This window comes from Choloepus didactylus, chromosome 1 (assembly GCF_015220235.1).
Source record: "Choloepus didactylus isolate mChoDid1 chromosome 1, mChoDid1.pri, whole genome shotgun sequence".
Classification (NCBI taxonomy): domain Eukaryota; kingdom Metazoa; phylum Chordata; class Mammalia; order Pilosa; family Megalonychidae; genus Choloepus; species Choloepus didactylus.
In genome coordinates this window covers 62069292-62089645 of record NC_051307.1, presented here as the reverse complement: position 1 = coordinate 62089645, position 20354 = coordinate 62069292, and the positions used below count along the sequence as shown (strand labels likewise).

Sequence of the window (20354 nt, the reverse complement as noted above, 5' to 3'; positions counted from 1 at the left end):
TTTTGTCATTAGATTGAGTAATTAATATCTGGGTACTATACAACAGAGTCCTAAATAAAGAGGAAATCCATGACCTTTTGTTACTAGATAATTCATATCTTTTAGAAGGCTATGCTCAAACCCTTCCTTTTAGTCGAGTCAGCTATAAGCAATATGAATCAAATATATTGATCATATTCATAAAAAAATGAAGGTACATATTTTCAGATCTGAAAATGGGAACTAAGCACTGATTTAGAGGGATAACCAATAAACAATGCCAGATAAATGGTGAGAAAGCAGTTCTATTTATTCAAAATCCTATGAGTGCCAGGCATATACAGCTCTTCAAGGTTTTTAAAAAATAGCTAGGTCAGGGAAATTATATTCTCCTTTGTTTCTTGCCTTGGAGTTATCTCAGTCTGCAGTCAATCCTTCAGAAAAATCTCTCATGTCTTCCCTTTTGTGCAGTATATTAACTATGAATAAAATGATAATGCATGCCAGTCAAATGTAAAGTATTATATTAGTAGTAAAACACTGATTATTAATGCAGAATCTCATGGAAAGTCAGGCTAATGTGAGTAATATATTATTTCTTTTTAGTTCACAACCTGTCACTTCACAAACATGGCTGATAGAATGCCAAAAATAAAAAAAAAAAGATCTATTTAAATGAAAATGTATAATATATTCTGCATCTCATTTATATCTTATTGTGTTAAAAGGTAGGCTAATATTGGCTAGTCTGTGAATGCAATACAAAGAAGGTGATATACTACTTTATACCTTAGATATTCCTTTAAACCCTAAATTTCCCACTATTATTTAAAATATTAGTTCCTATTTTATTGATTTATTAAATTTAAAGAATTTGAATTAAAATTTAAATAAAGGATTAAAAAGGGATAGTTGAAAGAAGTGACCTGCACATTTAAAAATACCCAATTTCTGTCTCTACTCTCTTGGTCCTTAGAAAATAGAAAGTGAAATTATTATATTATTATTTGCATGTCCTAGTGTAACAGACTTGTAGCTGCCAGGATGATTCCAAATCTGCTAGCTTGCTATGGTCACCTTGCTCTTTAATATTTAAATAAATTACTCAACTACCCCAACTCATCTAGAGATGGAAATCTAATATTCCTTCCCAGGTCTCCCATAGATTTTGTCAAGAGGATGGGGAGTGGTATGGAGGTTTAAGTTCCCCCAAAACCTCTGGTTCTACTAGGCTCCTGCCTCCTCTGAATTCTTGATCTCCTCCTTCATTTCACCTCCAGAGTATGCTACCCATTTGCACGTAGAATCAATATGCTGGGCACCTATCTGTTTGTTCCCCTGCTTCCCCAAAGTTTTATCACATTAGGACTTGACTATAGCAAACTTCATGGAGAGTTCTGGAAGTTGGGGAAAGGTTAAAATATAGTACAGACAGCAAACAGCTTGAAATGAAGATTAGCTTGAAATGAATGTGCCTTGGCATTTGAACCACCACAGAATTTTCACTCTTTCTCAACTCTCCTCAGATCCCTCCTCTTGCACATGATGCACTCCTTTAATTCTTCTGACCTCCTCCCTTCTCCTCTGGATAAGCCACCCTCCCCCATCCAAGGTCCCGTTTGCTCCTTTCATGGAACAGAAATGGCTGTTCATCCAGCCATAAATTTCATAATCCTCATCTGAGGATAGGGAGGTGGGGGGTATTTTCAAAAGCAAGCACATGTTTTAAGGTGTGTTCCAGTTCAGCAAAGACAGTCCTCTCCCAGAGAGGAATCCTGTGGTCAGAGGCTTTGGTTTCCCCTCCTTTCTACATTACGTGGCAATTCAGGAATTAAGGACTTAGAATTTGTCTGTGAAATGAAAGGAAGAACTGGGTACTGAGAATTTGGCAGAATTATCAAACTTTAAACCTATAATAGGATCCAACCATTTTCAGTTATAGATAAGGAAACTGAGGCCTGGAAAGGTTAGGATCCTTGCCAGAGGTTGTACAGGTTCTCCAGCAGGAAGGTGGATATGTGAGTCTGGCCAGGGCTGTTTCCATGATCCCATGAAACAACTCAGTTTTTCAGAAGCCAAACAGCATTTCAACTCTGTACATTTAACTTTCAACTGTGCTGCCCAAAAAGGGCCCAGAGGGAAAGATCAGATGAGTAGCAGAAGAGGGCATGCAGCTACTGCTTTCTTAAATCATATTATCTCACATATTTGGGTAAGTTCACTATCCATGTTTTAGTTCCCTCCTAATCATTCATGCTAACTATATAATTAATTCTCTAATTTCTAGGTATGACATTGATGTAATAAATGGCAGTTTTCACATGCTTTTACTAAAATCCTTTGGAGCCTCCATCAGAGATAGAATAGCAGGGTGAGGCCATTTTGCTTTGGCTCACAAGACACTGAATTGATTCAATTTCTTCCATTCCTATAAAAATAAAGCGTGTGTGTATATGTGTATGTGTGTGTGTGGGGAGGGGGGTATGGCTTGTAGTAGAGGAGGAGGTAAATGGAAAACAATGAAGGCCACTAATGTTACTAAAAATTATGCCAATGTTAACTTTACAAGAAAAAATAATGTCGTTAGGCACTAAACTAGTAGAAATTAAATATCTTCAATAATAAACTAAGTTTTAGCACTTTTTAAAAAGATTTTGTTTATAGTCTTAAATTTCCTATAACAAATATCTAAAGAAATAGTTATAAATGTTAAGAAAATTTGAGCAATAACCCTGAGAGCTACATTTGATTAAAATGACTAAAGGAAAGAAATTCATAAGATAAAAAGAAAAATACATATCCAAACCACTTCTGTTCACAGAAAGGAAGAAAGTCTCCTTAGCAGAATTCAGACATTCAGCAACAAACTTACCTGTAAACATTTGTCCAAACAGTCAACAGGACAATGACAATGCTCCTATGAAAACATTAGCCAGATCTGAGGGTTCTGGTCTTTAAAGACTGAAACATTTCCCCAGAACTGTCATGCTCTTCTTTCTTTCCCACCTGGCTGGAAGATCACAAAAGTAAATTCTCATTGGTTCTCTGTTTCTGTTATCCTGCCAAAAATACTAGCTGATAAAGCCCACCAGTGATTCATTACATACCATTCAAGGTTTCCAGTACAAATGCAATTTTAAATGAGCCTCTTCTATTTTATTAATGCTAACAGACATTTAATAGCAATGATGGTGCCAATGATTATTACCATATCATATCATTAAAACCCAGATGCTTCTCTACCGACAGAAGCAAAGGTACCATTCTCATTTCCTTAGTAGTCTCTGAGTTAGGATTCATTTGGAGGCAAAAATAGTAGGGCGTAACCATTCTTTTCATGTTTCCCTTTTCTCTATAGATCAATTCAATTTTCTGTACCCCTCCAAACTTTATCCATTAAAAGAAGAATAAACAAAGAAAAAAATAAAGAATGAGAATGAAAAAAGAAAAAGGGAGAGAGAAGAATAGAGGAGGAAGGTCCAGTGAATTAAAATTTAGGTCAAAGATCTATATTTATTATAAACTTTCTTAACATGGAGTAAAAAAAATCATAAACACATGAAAATGATGCATATTTTAATTTCCTGGGATTTCGTACATTGCTATCCCATGTGCTCCTCTCCTGAAGCCCTAATCTTCCCCAGAGCTTTTATCCAAAGCATTGATTGATTTACCAGTCAATGAATGGAGTCGACTGTGGCTGCTACAAGTCCCAGCCCATGCCAATGAACTTATGTGCAATGAAGCAATGCTCAGTTCATGTATGCTCTGTTGGTCTTGTCCCTAAGGGAACTTCTAAAGCCCATATCTTTTTGAGACTCTGGGGGAAGAAGCTGAGACCTGGGCTTACATTGTGGAGGCACTTGAGCTTCTGGGGGCATCTGGTTGCTATAATTATAGCCTTCTACAAACCTATCTGTGTGGGCTCCTGATTAGAATCCTCAGTCTGACCTGGCCCTCTCCATCTAAGTCAAGAGGGTGAAATAGTCCTGGACAAGTATTGCCCCCATTGCCTCAGCAGATATCAACCTCCAAACACACCATGTCCCCAAGGGAGGGAAGATGATAAAGTTGGTTAGAGCAACCCGAGGGAGTAAGCAAGGTAATATAAACCAGAAGCGAATGCCTGCAGTATTCTTTTGGTGTAAGGTCCCATAAAGATGTTGTGGTCATCTCAGAGCAGTCACATATCAGTGATTTTGCAACTCAGTAAACTGACAATGGTAGGAGAAGTAGGGAGAGTAGGGGCAGAAACATCATCTACTCCTCTCACTTCTGTGCGACACCTGAAATTCCCTTTGTACATACAGCAGTAGGGAGCTTCACAGATGTTTTCTAGCCAGAGTTCCAGACCCTGTATTTCCAAAGAAAAACCAGGGTAGGTGAAACATAAGAATATAGAATTGTCATACAGCATCAGTCACCAAGACTTTCTGATTTCACGTCTTTAAATAGAACTCCGGTCTGGCCCTTCCTTCCTCTTCCCTACCTTGCAACTGACTTTGTTTAGACATTCATCATCTCTCTATTTTTTACTTTTAATAACCCTTTCAGTACTAGACAGTAACTGCAACAGAGATGAGAAAAGGGATGTTCCTACCTCTTGCTTTAGGTATATGTGAGTCTGGATCTTCCTGTGTTGCATTAGCAAAAAGAAGGGATGGCTATTACCTATGTAAGGGCTTCCATAACTGCAGTAGTTCACAGGTGAGTTTTCTGTCTCCAGTGCAGTTACGGTTAGTCTATAGAGTGCTGGCCTGAGATTCATAAGACTGTACTCTGTCACCACCTCTGTGACCTCAAGGTTATCACTCGACCCTGTGACAAGAGTTTTTCAACAAATAAGGCAAGTTGTCCCAGACAGAATATTACTAGACTTTTTAGGACATGGCTGACTACTTGCTACATTAGCATGTCATGTTTGATACTGAATACATGATCTTACTTCTACTTCCTTGTCCAAACAGATCATTTCCCCTTCTTATATTGCATTGCTATGTTAATGGCACCACCTTCTACCTAGAAACATGAGCATCTTCCTGGACTCCTCCTAACTCCCCACATGTAATCTGTCACTGAGATCATAAATATTTCTCAGCCCCCTCCTGCTACCAGCAGTTCAGACTTACTATCATTTTTTTTTAAACCAGATAAATCAGTGGAATAGTCTCTGGTTGGAATCTCTCTGGCTTACAGTCTTGCTCTTACTGCAATTTATTCCTCAGTCTCCTGTCTGAGTTATCTACAATAAAAATCTGATAATGTCACTTTCTTGCTTAGAATCCTGTAGTTATTTCTTAACATTACAAAATAAAAAGCTGACTCCTTAGCCTGGCTTAAATCTTGCCCCTAACTATTTTCTCACTTCCTTTGATTGAGTCAGCAGTAGCCAACTCTTTTAGCTCCATCAACACTGTGCCTATTTTGCTCCTGGCCTGACATTCCCTTCCTCACTTTGTTCTCTTAGTCAGTACTCAGCTGCAGTTTCATACTTGCCATGATGGGTTCCTTTAACTCCTTCCACTGTGGTGTTGTGGGACCAGTCCATACTTCCAATACAGCACTGATGACGCTTACATGTTTGCTTCCCACACTGGACCTTGAACTCCTCTGATTGAATTTTGTATGTCTACTACCCACATTAGGCCTAAATCTGAATAGGCATCCAATAAATGCTTACTGAATAAATCTGAAGGGAAGAATTTATTGTATGAGGAATACATTAGGAGTTGAAACAGATGACCTCCAAAGACCCCTACAACTCTCATTTTCATTTGAGGATACTAAAAAAAAACCTTTCAAGGTTCTGAAAATCACATCTATCCGTGACTCCCAGGCACAGTACTTTAGCACACTCCTCAACCTGAGCTTTAGAACAAAATGCCCACCTGTTTCAGAACTTCACATATTAGTGGAGCTGCCATCTCAAATTCAACACGTCCAAAACTAACCCACTTTCCCAAACAACCTGCTCCACCACTCCAGTTTCCTGTCTTTATTATTGACACCATCCTGCTCTTAGGAACCCAAGTTATCACTCTGGATGACACCTCTCTCCTCTCTAAAACCAAACACTGCCTAGGCCTGCGGATTCCTCCTTCCTAAAGACCCTTTCTTTTTGTCACTCTATCCTCTCACACATCTCCACCAAATCGCTTGTAACTAATTAGCACTTATTTCGTTATGTGAACTACAGTGCATGACGTATTTCCATTTCTGTCCCCACACTAGAGCCTGCAAGATTTCTGTTTCATGCCTGCAACTCCTGCAACTCTCTCACAATGCTTGCAAGGTAGATAGCAAGTGCTCAGCAATTCTTTGTAGAATAGGTAAATGAATGTTAGCACGTTAGGTTTAAATTGTCTTGTGAGCATGATCTTGTTTCATACTTTTTTAAAAAAATTTCTTCCTTCACCGTCTTTTACAGTGAAGGATGTACGGCACAGAAAACACATGTTTAAAGTTGAACACTGTATCTGTTATTGTCACTCAGATGTGCTGCAATAACTGCTGTAGTTTTAATTTAAAAATTAAAACAACAACAACTCAACAACAAACCTGTTTTGCTTTTAAAAGAAGTCTCTTAGTCTCCTTCCAACTAAAACCACCCAGGATCCAGGTTTCCCACCATCTCCAGTGGCCTGATGTGCAGCGGGGGTGGAGCAACGAGCAAGCTGGGCCTGAGGAGTAGGAGAGAGGGATGGGGGAAGTCCCGGAAGTCATTGAACAGAGCGAGCGCCCGCCACAGTGGGTTCAGCTTCGACCGCGGTCCCAACAATAACAGGAGCGCGGGCCGGGCGGGGGCCGGGCCGGGCGGGCTTCCGAGGGCCGAAGGGGATTGGAGAAGAGAGATGAAGGGCTGTGGAGCTCGAGGAGTGGGCCGGGAAGCTAACGGGTCGACAGAAGAGAGGGCGTGTTGATTGGGTTACGCGGAGCCAGACGGACCAGAGCCGGCCGTGGATTGGCTGTCGCGGGAAAAGGAGGCGTGGCCGACGCGCGCGAGAGAGAGCGCGAGGGAGCGGGCGGCCAGCCTGCCAGCCAGCGAGCTAGAGCCGCGGGCTAGCGCGTCGAACCGGGGTCCCAGCAAGGAACGCAGGGCCGGTGGTGCGTGTCCCCAGCTCCGCCGCGGCCGCCGTTCGCGGCTCGAACGCTCGGTTTCCTTCCTTACTCTCCCCTGAGCTCCAGCCTGAGGGAGCGGAGGGTACGAACGAAGGGGGAGGAGGCGAAAGCAGGGTGGGGGGCTGAGGGGGTCCCGACGCAGGGCGAGGCGCGCGCTGCCTCTTGCTTTCCCGCCGGTGCTGTGGCTCCGCGGCGTGCGGGGCGTCCCCACTATGCAGGCGGACTCCTGACCGCCGCGATGGCGAGCCGGGCGGTGGTGAGAGCCGGGCTCAGCCTGCAGCTCACTGGAGTCCGGGCCGCGGCCGCCGCCCCCGCCCGGGCCGTACTCTCTCTCTCCCGCCACCTCCCTTCGTACTCCAACTCCTCCTTCTCCATGCCTCTCCTCCTCCTACTCGTATTGCTGCTCCTCCTGCTGCTTGAGGACACCGGAGCCCAGCAAGGTGAGTGGTCCCGGGGGAGTGCGCGGGGCGCGGGGCGGCAGGGGTGCAGGGGAAATCTGGGCGCCCCTTTCTCCCGGCCATTAGTGGAATCTGCAAACGGGTCGGGAAGGTGCGGTGCGCTTCAGTGCCTGGCAGAGCTGCCCTTGCACTCTGCGTTTTGACTTGAGAAGGTGAGCTCTGTCTGCCTGTCCCCCAAGTTAGCGCGGCTTTACTTTTCCGCAAGGCCGTTCATTTCTCTGGAAAGAGTAAAGTGGGACCCTACTATCAGGGCCTTTTTGTTTTTTTCCCCTTTCTTTTAATTTTGGTATTAGATTCTTCTTTTGGGGAAAATTTTTGGAGGGACAAGTACATGGGTGGACAGAGTGGAAAGAGAAGGAAATTAAATAGCATCTTAAACCTGTAAGTCAAGTAGTGATTATTATTATCTTTGGGAAAGCTCAGGCTCTAAAGCGAATGGAATCGATTCCGGTTAACTTGGAGGGTTGGATCCAGAAGATGTCCTTTTCTGCCAGTTATTTAGGATTGTGGTCTAGAGTGCCTGGGTCAGACACGGCATTTGGCCCAAGTTAAAGTGCTGTGTTGTCCCAATGGAGTGTTCCACGGGAAAAGAGAGGCCTTCCAGAAAGTGACAAAACTTTTTGTTTTTCCATCTATAATCCTTGAGAAACCTATTCCAGAAGAGGGCAAAACTATTTATTGAATCATTATAAGGGAAGGAGAATGCAGGGCTGAGTTTTTTTTCCCTTTTAATAGTATTTTCAGGCAGCTTACCACAATTTTTGAATCAGTTATAGAAGGTATTTTCCCATTGCGTCTCCCATGTTATGGCAGTAAGAAGGATAAGAATTGTTACTTATCAGTGGGAAGGTTTTCGTTTGTTTGTTTGTTTTGTTTTTTAATTGATCTCCACGTTTAAGTCCAACTTAACGACCCACTTAACGGTTTTCAGAAAAGCGTGGAATCATGGCCATAAACCTGTAATTATGAAATGATGAAACTTTGACGAAATGTGGAGTTAATCTCTCTGTAAGGAAAAAATGTATTCGATAAACTGACCCCTTTAGATGTAGGCATTTATCTACACAGTATAGTATAAAATTTCACAGATAGACATATACCTGGATGCTTAGCATTCAGGTTTCAGTTGGATCATCTTCTTAAATCAGTTATTGAAAACCAGCATTTAAAAATTCAAGAGTGTGTGAAATCTTTTCCTCCCTGAAGCTTTCGAGCCTATGTATGTACTTCCCTTCTGGTAAGGAAAAGAGGGAATAAAATGTGAATCCTTAAATGTGGCTAACCCTTATTTAAAGCTTACTTTTGCCAGGCATATTTCTAAGTGGTTTGTATTTATTAACTTACTCAGTGCTCACCACAACCATCAGATAGATATTGTTGTCCTATTTCAGAGATAAGGAAATTGAGACATAAAGAATACAAGGTACCTTGATACAAAAAGGAATATTGCTATATAAGCAGAATGTTCCAATTGTTTTTCCTGTTTCTAGATCTGAAAGTGTTTATATCATGTTAAAGAAATTTTGAAACAGTATAGAATCAGTCATATGTCCCCTCCCCAAAATAAGTGGCTGCCTTGTTTTTAGAATTTTTCAAGCCCAATCTAATCAAACGTGAAACATTTCCTTCTTTTTAAGGTTTAGTAGCACCTTTTACCAGAATATTTTAACAAGTATATGTTTTTCCTCTGCAGTATCATCTCTGAAATATAGATCTTATATGAATTAACAGTGACTAACACAAATATAAATGATGATAATTACAAACCCTGATTTCTAGTTCTTGTGTTCTAAGTTGGCTGAGTAAATTTTAACTCATTTTATCTTTGTAACTCCGTTTTCTATGTCAGCACTACAAAAATACATACCTGCCTCACAGCATGAATGAAAATGAAATACTTGTATGCGGGAGCTTTGCAAAAGGGAAAAGCATAATATAATTTATTATTAATATTAGGTAATAATAACTTTTATTAATAAATAATAATAATAATAATTAAGTGCCAGTTAAGTATATATCACCTGAAAATCTAGGAATTGTATGGGATTTGAATTCCTTACTTCTTAAATTATATTCTTACTCAAGGGATCCTGACATAAGTCTGTGGTGCTTCAGAGACCACTGGTATTCCTTCACATAAACTGGAAAGAAGTCTTGTTTCAAAATGAGAAGCAGTGCATTAAAACATCTATAGAACTTTTAAAAATGGGAATGACCACAAGTTCTAATGTTAAGTGACATGTCAGACTGTTTTTACTCTATAAGAAGTCTTAGGAAGCAGAGTGGAAGGAGACTGGGAGGAAATAATAAAATGTTAACAGTTATTGTCTTTTGCTGATAGAATTGTAGGTAATTTCTTCTTTATACTTTTACCAAATTTTCTAAAATTTGCATATATAATTTGCATAAGTCAGAATAAAAAATAGACTATGAAAATTGTTTTTTTGCTTTTGTTTTTTTTTTAACTAAAGTCCATAGTTTATTCAGAATTCTTTAGTTTTTGCCCAATATTCTTTTTTTTCATTTTTTTATTATGATTGTTCACATACCATACGATTATCCATAGATCCAAAGTGTACAAACAATTGCCCCTGATACCATCATACAGATATGCATCCATCACCACAATTATTTTTTTTCAATTTTTAATGTTTTCATTACTCCAGAAAATAAATTAAGACAAAAAAAGGAAACTCAAATCCTCCCATATCCCTAACCACTCCCTCTCCATTGTTGACACATAGTGTTGGTATACAACATTTGTTACTGTTGATGAAAGAACGTTAAAATACTACTAACTGTAGTATATAGTTTGCAATAGGTATATTTTTTCCTTGTATGCCCCCTATTATTAACTTCTAGTTATAGTATTGTACATTGGTTCTGGTTCATGAAAGAGATCTCTACTATTTGAACAGTTAATCATGGACATTGCCAATCACAAGGTTCACTGTTTTGTACATTCCCCTCTTTTAACCTCCAGCTTTCCTTCTGGTGACGTACGTGACTCTGAGCTTCCCCTTTCCACCCCATTCATGCACCATTCAGCACTGTTAGTTATTCTCACAATGTGCTACCATCACCTCTGTTCATTTCCAAACATTTAAGTTCAACCTAGTTGAACATTCTGCTCATAATAAGCAACCACTCCCCATTTTTTAGCCTCATTCTATATCCTGGTAACTTATATTTCATGTCTATGAGTTTACATATTATAATTAATTAATATCAGTGAGACCCTGCAATATTTGTCCTTATGTGTCTGACTTATTTCACTCAATATAGTGCCCTCAAGGTTTCTTCAGCAACCCATTTTTTTTGTAGATGGTTTTGTTCACCCACCATACATTCCATCCTAAGTAAACAATTGATGATGCCCTTTATAGTCACATATTTATGTATTCATCACCCTCACCACTAGCTATATAAGGACATCTCCATGTCTTCCACAAAGCAGGAGAAGAGTCAAAGAAGGTAGACAGACAAAAGAAAAAGAAGAGAGAGAGAGAGAGAAAACATGACAGGTAGGAAGCAACAAAAGGAAAGATAACATTAAACTAAAGAAGAATAGTCAGACAACATTACCAATGCCAAGAGTCCCATACCCCTCTCTTATGACCCTCTCTTCAATGCATTGGTATACTGCCTTTGTTACATTAAAGGAAGCATAATACAATGTATCTGTTAATTATAGTCTCTAGTTACATTGATTATATTTTTCCCCCAATACTTCCCTATTTCTAACACCTTGCAAGGTTGACATTCATTTGTTCTCCCTCATGAAAAAACATATTTGTATATTTCATCACAATTGTTGAACACTCTTAAGTTTCACTGAGTTATACAGTCCCAGTCTTTATCTTGCCTCTTTCCTTCTGGTGTCCCACATGCTTCTAACCTTCCTCTTTCAACCATATTCATAGTTGTCTTTGTTCAGTGTACTTACATTGTTGTGCTACCATCACCCAAAATTGTGTTCCATACCTCTCACTCCTGTCTTTTCTTATCTGTCTGTAGTGCTCCCTTTAGTATTTACTGTAGAACAGTTATCTTGTTTACAAACTCTGTCATTGTCTGCTTGTCAGAAAATATTTTGAACTCTCCCTCACATGTGGAGGACAGTTTTGCTGGATATAAGGTTTGTGGTTGGCGGTTTTTCTCTTTCAGTATCTTAAATATGTCACATCACTTCCCTCTTGCCTCCGTGGTTTCTGCTGAAAATCCACACATAGTCTATCAAGCTTCCTTTGTATGTGATGGATGATTTTTCTCTTGCTGCTTTCAGGATTCTCTCTTTGTCTTTGAAGCTTGATAATCTGATTGTCTTGGCATAGGCCTATTCAGATCTATTCTGTTTGGAGTATGCTGTGCTTCTTGGATCTGTAATTTTATGTCTTTCATAAGAGATGAGAAATTTTCATTGATTATTTCCTCTATTATTGCCCCCTTTCCCTTCTCTTCTCCTTCTGGGACACCCATGACAGATACATTCCTACATTTCCTGTTGTCATTCAATTCCCTGAGACGTTGCTCATATTTTTCCATTCTTTTCCCTATCTGTTCTTTTGTGTGTAAGCTTTCAGGTGCTTGTTCTCCAGTTCCAGAGTATTTTCTTCTGCTTCTTGAGATCTGCTGTTGTATGTCTCCATTGTGTCTTTCATCTCTTGTGTGGTGCCTTTCATTTCCATAGATTCTGCCCATTGTTTTTTTGAACTTTCGATTTCTACCTTATATATGCCCAGTGTTTTCTTTATAGCCTTCATTTCTTTTGCCATGTCTTCCCTAAACTTTTTTAATTGATTTAGCATTAGTTGGTTAAATTCCTGTATCTCAGTTGAAGTGTAAGTTTGTTCCTTTGACTGGGCCATAACTTCATTTTTCTTAGTGTAAGTTGTAGTTTTCTGTTGTCTAGGCATCTGGTTTCCTTAGTTACCCCAATCAGGTTTTCCCAGACCAGAACAGGCTCAGAAGGAGGAAATATTCAGTATCTGGTTTGCCTGAGGGTGTGTCTTAGAGTACTGACATACCCTGTGAGGCTTCAAGCCGCTGTGCTCTTCTGCCCAGCAGGTGGTGCCTGTTACTCCAGACTGGTTTAAGGAGGTGTGGCCCGTGGCTGTTTTCCCCCAGGCTCTGGGGTCTGGTTCTGAATGGAAGGCGGATAGTAGATCTGGGCACCACCTCTTTCCTCTTTAGGTTTTCATTTGCATATGAATAGGTTCTTTGTCTCTCTGACTCTGCTGTCTTCACCGTTGTCTGGGTCAGAGAGCTGCGAGCTGAAAATGGCTGAGGCTTTCGCTGCTACAGAGCTGAAAGTGGCTAGCTCCTCAGGTTGAGAGAGAGAAAAAGGGACAGAAAGCCCCCTTTCAAGGTCAGTCCACAGCCCCCAGTTTCACCCATCGGCCAGAAATAGCTCCCGGTCCTCTGGGATCCCCCTCCTGAGACATTAAAGTCCCCTGGCTCTTCAAGGTGAGCTGTCACTAAAAGCCTCTGTCTGCTTGTTGGGGATCTGTAGCTTGCATTGTTTAGTCCATGTTTGCCAATTAAAACCCCAGTTGGAGCTGTACTGAGGTATATTCGCTTGTTCAGAAAGTGCTGCTCTCTAGCACAACAAGGCTTTGCCGTTTGGGCTTCCATTGGGGAGGGGGCTCCCAGCTTGGGTCCACAGTTTCTACTCACAGATTCCATGCTGCAATCTCAGGCATTCCTCCCAATCCAGATTGGTGCATGATGTGTGGACAGTCACACTTGTTGCCCAGTAGTTATTCCAGATCATTTACTAGTTGTTCCTGGTTGTTTATTAGTTGCTCTGGGGGGACTAACTAACTTCCACTCCTCTCTGTGCCGCCATCTTCTTCTGTCCAGAAACTGTTTTTTGATTACACTTTTTTATTTCTGCCATCCTTGGTAGAAATGAATTTAATATGTATGTTGAGGTAGAACTGTGCTGCAAGGTTTTTTTGTTTTTTTTTTTTTTTTGATCTTTTAGACATCATTTTGAAGTACATAGCAGAAGATACTAGCTTATTCCAATTAATGCCATACATAAGTATTCCTTAGCAGATTTTCAGAGTGATTTTTCTTTTTATTTAGCTCAGAATAAAACTTATTGGTCTAAAGACTTGTTGACCTTGCACAGCATAAATGTATTTTAACTAATCTTATTTTGCTAATAAGATTATAAGTAGATTATATTTATTCTTATTTAGCTATGGCTTATATTCATGTATTTTTTGAGTTCTGAGTATGATATTTAGAAATGCATTTTGAAATTCTTTCTCTTATTTATTGAAGACATTTTTTTGCAAAATGTATCTTTCTAAGAAAAGCTTAAATGGTTGTAACTTATGCTGATTTTATATTTGCTCCTGTAATAAATTAACTTAATTTACTTAAGGAAGTTTTTGGCCTACTGTGGATGTATTTATGTCTCCAGTATGCATTATAACTGTAGTAATTTAGGTCAGCTCATCTCAGGAGCCCAGCTACCTCATTGTATCATGAAGGGCTTGCCTGCCTTCTTTCTAGCTTAGAATATGATTTGAACATAGTAAAATATCAGGGATTTAATTTTAAAAATCCATTAAGATGGATTTGTTTATGCCTATTAACATAAAATGTTTTTGAAGATATTGGTTTTTGTTTGCCAAATTAATAAATATATGAAACAAATTAGGTTCTCTCTTGAAAACAGTTATTCAGTTACACAACAAAATTTTGAAATAACGTAGAAAGTTTGTATTCTGTCAAGTAATGTCTCTATTTGCTTGTGATACAGGGAATTTTTTTTTTTTTTAGCAATGTTTGTGAATTGTCAGAGATAGAGAACTTATCTCACTCTGTAAAGAAACATTTCTAATTATTTCTAATGTTGACTTTTCCATTGTCTTTTAGGACAGTGGAATTTAGAATTTTCCATTGTCTGTTCTTAGTCTCATAAAACATTAGCGCTCTTTTATGTAGTTTTATACAGATAAAATCAAAGCATCCTTTTTCTGTTGTATTTCTGATTAATTTTGCACCATGAAAATTAGAAAGATAGCACAATTCCACATGTATTAATGAACAGAGTTAAAATCTAATTTTTGAAACTTGTGAATGAAAAATTATTTCTAAAATTACATTTTTAAGTAGATTTCCTGATGTTGTAAGCAAACAGTAAACGCATTCTTTCTCTCTTGGGATAGTTAGTAATTCTGTTGGGACATCTGCACTTCATTCTAGTCCAACATGAAAATAGTCTCAAAACGGTGAAATTTGTATAAGTGAAAGAACCAGCTCTAGAATTAAAATGACACATGAATTTAGAAAGGAAAAAAATCAGACTATAATATGAAGAGGAAAGGCTAGATTTACATAGGGATAAGTTTTAAATGTAAGGACTATACATAACAAAATGAACCTGGGATGTAAAAGCCCAAGTAGTAATTTTGGTCATTAATTGAATGCACTCAAATAGAAAGTTTCTACTTCCAATTCTTGATTAGTTGGAAGGATGTGGAATGATGACATAAGATTAGAAGGATTAGGAAAAACGTCATAGAGATAGTGATATTTGCTAAATGTAATGGTTGAAATATGAGGTGAGACAATTTGGCAACTTTTCTTGTGTGGCTTGTGGATGTGGTTTAATTTATAACAACCTTATGGCCATAGCACTTTATATTTATTTTTAAAAAATTGTACAGATAATTGACAGTCATTCCAAACGAAAGACTTACATGATAGTTACCCACAATTTACCCCTTAATTTATCAATTTATAATTATGTTCCTTCCTAGTCCGTATTCATAAACCTTAATAATTTTACATAGTTGTAATTTTAATAGTGTTGTATTGTGTTCTGTGGAAATATGTTAAAAGTAATTTATAGGCCAATTTAACTTACATAAGCATACCTATGAAAATACAGCAAGACCAAAATTTCAAAATACAAAAATTCATTGAAGACATTCTTATTTATGAAGTAATTAATATATCATTTAGAACTACTGTTGTTTTCTTTATTTAATTTGATTAAATTCTTCAATCTGAATAGGATCTTTCAGAAAGTATTTGTTTCAAAATGTTAGCTTAGTAACGTAAATCATGCTCATTTTCCAGATCATTATGTGGGTTAAATCAATATAATCCATGAAGACAGAAAATAAAGATTTTCAAATTGGTACTTACTGAATGTCAGTGTCCAGTGAAGCAGATGGGATATTGGAATGATCTCCAAAGACCGCTAAAACATCACCTTTGATCACTCTTCACTCTGAAGATTGGAAGAAAAACTTTGATTGGCTACCTGAATTATGGGGAAGACCTTGAGTTGCAAGCTCCCTCAACTTCTTTCTAAGTAGAGTTGGTCCAGAGTTATCTACAGGGCTTTTGATGAATAGGGATATGCAAGTTTCCTGTCAAAACTGAATTGCCTGGGATCAAAGAGAAGATGTTGGTACTCTTTACCATTCTCTCGTTAAGAACTACCAGTGGGAAGGGGGAACAACCATGAGCTCCTAGCAGAGTGTGCACATAGGTCACTGTGGTCCTGGAACATTCAGAGAAGAGTAAAACATAGTCATTGTCTTCAGAGAACCTATGGTCTAGTTGAAGCAGTAATGATCTCCAAGTTGGAATAAAAATAAAAATTACCAAGGAAGGATCCACAGGGCTGTGGGTTATTAAGGAAGGAGAGCTCGTAACATCTGGGGAAAGCAGGAGAAGCCTTGCTGATAAAGTGGTTTTAGGTGAGTGGGCTTTGAAAGATCCGTGGGTTTCTAGGCCACAGGAATGGCAGACATTTGAGGAGTAAAGGACACAGCGAGAATAGTGTGGAATCAGGAATGCATAGGGGTGTTAAAGCCTGCCAAGTTTTAATGAGTAGTAACTATCTCAGCCTCTGCTCTTGGCCCACTGCTTCCTTCTTGAGCCCCATGCCAAGAGCCCTGTCCAATCATTGGGCAATTTTGTTTTGTTTTGTTTTGTTTTGTTTTGTTTTGTTTTTTGTTACCTGGGGCCAGTCATGGATACTGCTCGTTTGGAGCTATGTTAATGACTTCCATAGTGTAGCCAGCAGCCCCTTCATCACCTATAAGATACAGGCCAAAGTCCTTTGCATATTATATATGTAATATTTTTCATGATCTGGTCCCTCTCTTCCTCTCTGGTCCCTCTCTTCCTCTCTAACCTAATCTCATGCCAGAACCCCTAACACTTGATACTGGTGTAAAACTGAGCAACTTTGATTCCTCTAATATCCTGTGTCATTTCATACCTTTTTGCCTTATCTGATACACTGATTTCTTTACATATAAACTTTCCTCGACTTGGAATGCTGTTACTTTCTTTTCTTTTCTGCTTAGTAAACTCCTAGTTATCCTTCAAAACCGTGCTTGAATGTAATTCCCTCTGTGAAAAGTTCTTTATTGTCGTATACCAATTTCCCAGGTAGTACTTAACAGTTATTTCTGTTTTTTCATTAATCACACTGTGAGTATTTATTCCTAGCAGTAGAGAGAGCTTTATTCATTTTCTTATTTCTAATACTTAGCATGGTGTCTGTTGTAAGGTAAACATTAAGAATTCCATCTCTAGAATGAACCTGCTACCCCAAGCATATTATTTGGTGGTATTCCTCAGGTACCTGCAAGCCCTTTATACTACGGTCTTTTGCCTAATCTCCACAGTTAGCTTACAGTTCAAGAGTCTGGGCTTCTCAGTCTTCTCCGGAATAAAGCCCTCTTTTGAACCTTACTACCTACTTGCTCGGGACCTGTCAATCTGCCCAGGCTTTTCCAACCCTCCTCTTCCTAGGAGTTAGACCTTTTTACTGTACTCCCTTGACAATGAGGGGGATCCTCCTTCAAACTGGAACTCTGAACATAGACAGAGCTACTTCTTAGAAAATGCTGCTTTGCCCAGCCCTTCAGGTAGATTTTCTTTAAGACCAATGTCAGCCTCTCTTTCAAATTCTGATTTGAATGGCCACCTCTAGCATTGTAAAAATCCCTCTAGTTTTGGTTCTGGTAGTTGCCTGCCTTCTTTTTCCTCACCTGGGGATTGTTCAGGTAGCTGCAGTAATTTGGTGTCATAGGATATTAGTGAGAAATGAAGACTGGAAATGTTGGTGGGGATATTAAGGAGGACTTTCCATTGAGGGGCAGATTAAGGAGTTTGTACCTGAGCTATTTGGCCTGACATCAGCCTTGGATTCCTCCGCTTTCACCCAGTCCATTTGTCCATCTCTGGGTTTTCTTGTCTCTTACCCAGCCAAGGCAACCAGGTCTGTCATCTCAGAGATGCTTTTCACCTGGTTCTTGACAATAACAAATTGAGGCTACATGCCATTCTTCACTGCCTGCGCTCTCTAGTTCTGGGTAGCTCAGGGTTAACTGGAAAAAAAGTCATGTGGTCATTGTAATTAGATCAACTGTAAATTAGGACTATCTAATCAAATCTCAAATGGTGAATACTGCTCAGCAACAGCATTTTGATTATCCCATTGTAGAGCTGATTTATAGAGCTGAATTCCTGCCCTGCTCCTCATCCTTGCACCGTATGACCTTGCCTCCTGCACCACCTTTCCTCCTTCCTGGAACCATCTCTCCCACCTTGTACAAAACATTGTTCCACCAGGGAACATAAACTTTGTTTTAGTATACTGTATGCTTCTATGGTGCCTCGTACTCTGTATCTGGAAACATACTCAGAACAACCCCGGCTTATGTGTCTTTTCTACTGTTGGCTTTCCAGCTACCTTTTATCTCTGCTTTTATAAGTGATGGACTTCCTAAAAAGTAGACTACATCTGTGCTGTACATTTTTTTACTGCCTGGCACACAACAGATATTTGTTAAATGATAAAATTCTTTTTTAACCCTTGAAGTCTAGCTTTTGCACTACTTAGACTGTCATTTCAACTGTCAGGTTTTTTCATGTATATTCATGTGTGTGGGGGGGAGGGAGGCTTTGTCTGTCTTCATTATTTTTTGCTTTTGTGATCTTTGAAGGTACAGAAGTGTTGGAGTCAGGCATCCCTGGATTTAAATCCTAGCCATGTCAGCTTTGAGATCCACTTCTGTCAATGTTTATAAATGTATAGTTCGTGTCTCTTTTTGGAATGTGTAAGGGCTGGGACCAAATCTATTTGGGTAATTAGTGACTTTGTGTTCAGTGAGTGGATCAGCATGTAAACTAATGAAATGTTTGTTTTTCTTTTCCCTACCTTACAATTAAAATCTTCACTGTTAAAATCTTTGCTTTCTGTTGATAGTCAGTGTTTTTCTCTCCATCTGTACCCTGTCCACATCCTATTATTCTTTAGGGAATTTCTGCTTAAGGATACAGCTGTATTTCAATGAGAGGTGCCAGAACATGCAACAGAGGAGTGGATGGCAAGGATTATGGTTCACACGATGTCCTTAACTGGCCTCTGACCAACCAAAACCTTAGTCCTGATTTTGCCCCTTACCTATTGACTGCTGCTCTTTCTCCAACTTTCTACTTGTTTCTATGTTTCAGTGTTCTTTGCTCAGAACATTTACAGGTTTGTGGTTTATCTCTTCCCTCCTTGCATGTCCTTGTTTCTGGTTACTCTTTGGATCCTGGAAGCTAACTTTGTAGATCTAGATGTGAGACATGCATTCTTTTGCATGGATGGATGAAGAGTGTTTGTTAGGACTCTTGAGGTTGTTGGGAACGGATACCCAAATCAAACTAACCTAAAGCAGAAGGAAAAAGTATTGGGAGAATTCTGAGGTAACTTGAGGAATCTTTTAAGGGCCAAACCCACATAAGTCAAGGGGAAAGCAGAAATGCAGCTGGACCTCAGGCACCACGGACTCTGCTTAATTCCTCTCTCTTGCCTCGGTCTGGCTTTCTCCACATGGTAGGAATCATGACTGCTGGCAATCCCTAAGACGTGTAGTTTTAATACTGGAGATTCTGGGATTTTCCCTATTATGCAATCCAGAAATTGGAGGGAAGGGAATCATTGAACCAGAGTGTGTCAGTACTCAACTCTGGACCAGTTGACTAGCTAGGGGACATGAGGTCATATTAAAAATTGGGGGAGATTGCAGGGCACTTCCTGGAAGAAGGATAAAGGAGGTACTAGCAGCAGCAGCATCTTCTACAAGGAGAAAGTGTGCTCACATTTATAAAGTACCCACTGTATTTTTTCATGAGTTCTTATTGAACCCTCACAGTTAACCTTTGGAGTTGGATGGTATTATCTCCGTGTACAGATAAGTAAATGGAATCTTACAGAGGGTTAGTGCCCAGGATCTCAAAAGTTGGCATTGTTAGAATGTAAATCCAAGTCTGCCTCCAAAGCCTATGTACATTCTATTGTATCATTTGCTTACCATTATAAAAGGTTTGTTTGGGTTTATTATAAATTCCACAGCATGTGTTCGGAGCCTAGGATGTTCCATTTCTGTGCTATTCTATGCCTGTCTAACAGACAGCTTGGTATGGTAAACTGACATAAATAGGCTTAAGATTATGATAATGGGAATGAGGAGAAAGATAAGAAAGTTCCAAAAGGTTTCAAAAGGAGGTAATATAAATAGGTATTTGCTAGGTGGATAAGAGGATGAAGGGTATTCTTAACAGAGTGGAGTAGCATGTGCAGTGCACAGAGGTGAGAGAACATGGAGCATGTGGGGAGTCATTCCTAGTTCCACGGCTGGAGCATAGAGGTTGTGGGGGAAAATCAGGAGATGAAACTGGAAAGGGAATCAGGAGCCAGATTTTAATGGGCTCTGTATGCCTTGCTGAGGAGTTTGAGCTTTATCTTACCATCAGTGGAAAACA

At 39.4% G+C, this 20354-nt stretch overlaps 1 protein-coding gene and 1 long non-coding RNA gene across 2 annotated transcripts in view; one reads left to right on the top strand and one right to left on the bottom strand.

Moving 5' to 3' along the window:
- Nucleotides 1–353: 353 nt before the first annotated feature.
- On the bottom strand, nucleotides 354–6668 carry LOC119533664. Its single transcript, XR_005216826.1, has 3 exons — nucleotides 6538–6668; nucleotides 2852–2989; nucleotides 354–458 (listed from the first exon to the last, which is right to left on the bottom strand). It is a non-coding gene; the product is annotated as an uncharacterized LOC119533664 (long non-coding RNA).
- Nucleotides 6669–7241: 573 nt separating this feature from the next.
- DCBLD2 (discoidin, CUB and LCCL domain containing 2) overlaps nucleotides 7242–20354 on the top strand; it is a 111420-nt gene continuing 98307 nt past the window's right edge. The window contains exon 1 of the mRNA XM_037834170.1: nucleotides 7242–7538. Coding sequence (XP_037690098.1) covers nucleotides 7337–7538 — 202 coding nt within the window. The 5' untranslated portion in view covers nucleotides 7242–7336. The remainder of the gene's footprint in view (nucleotides 7539–20354) is intronic.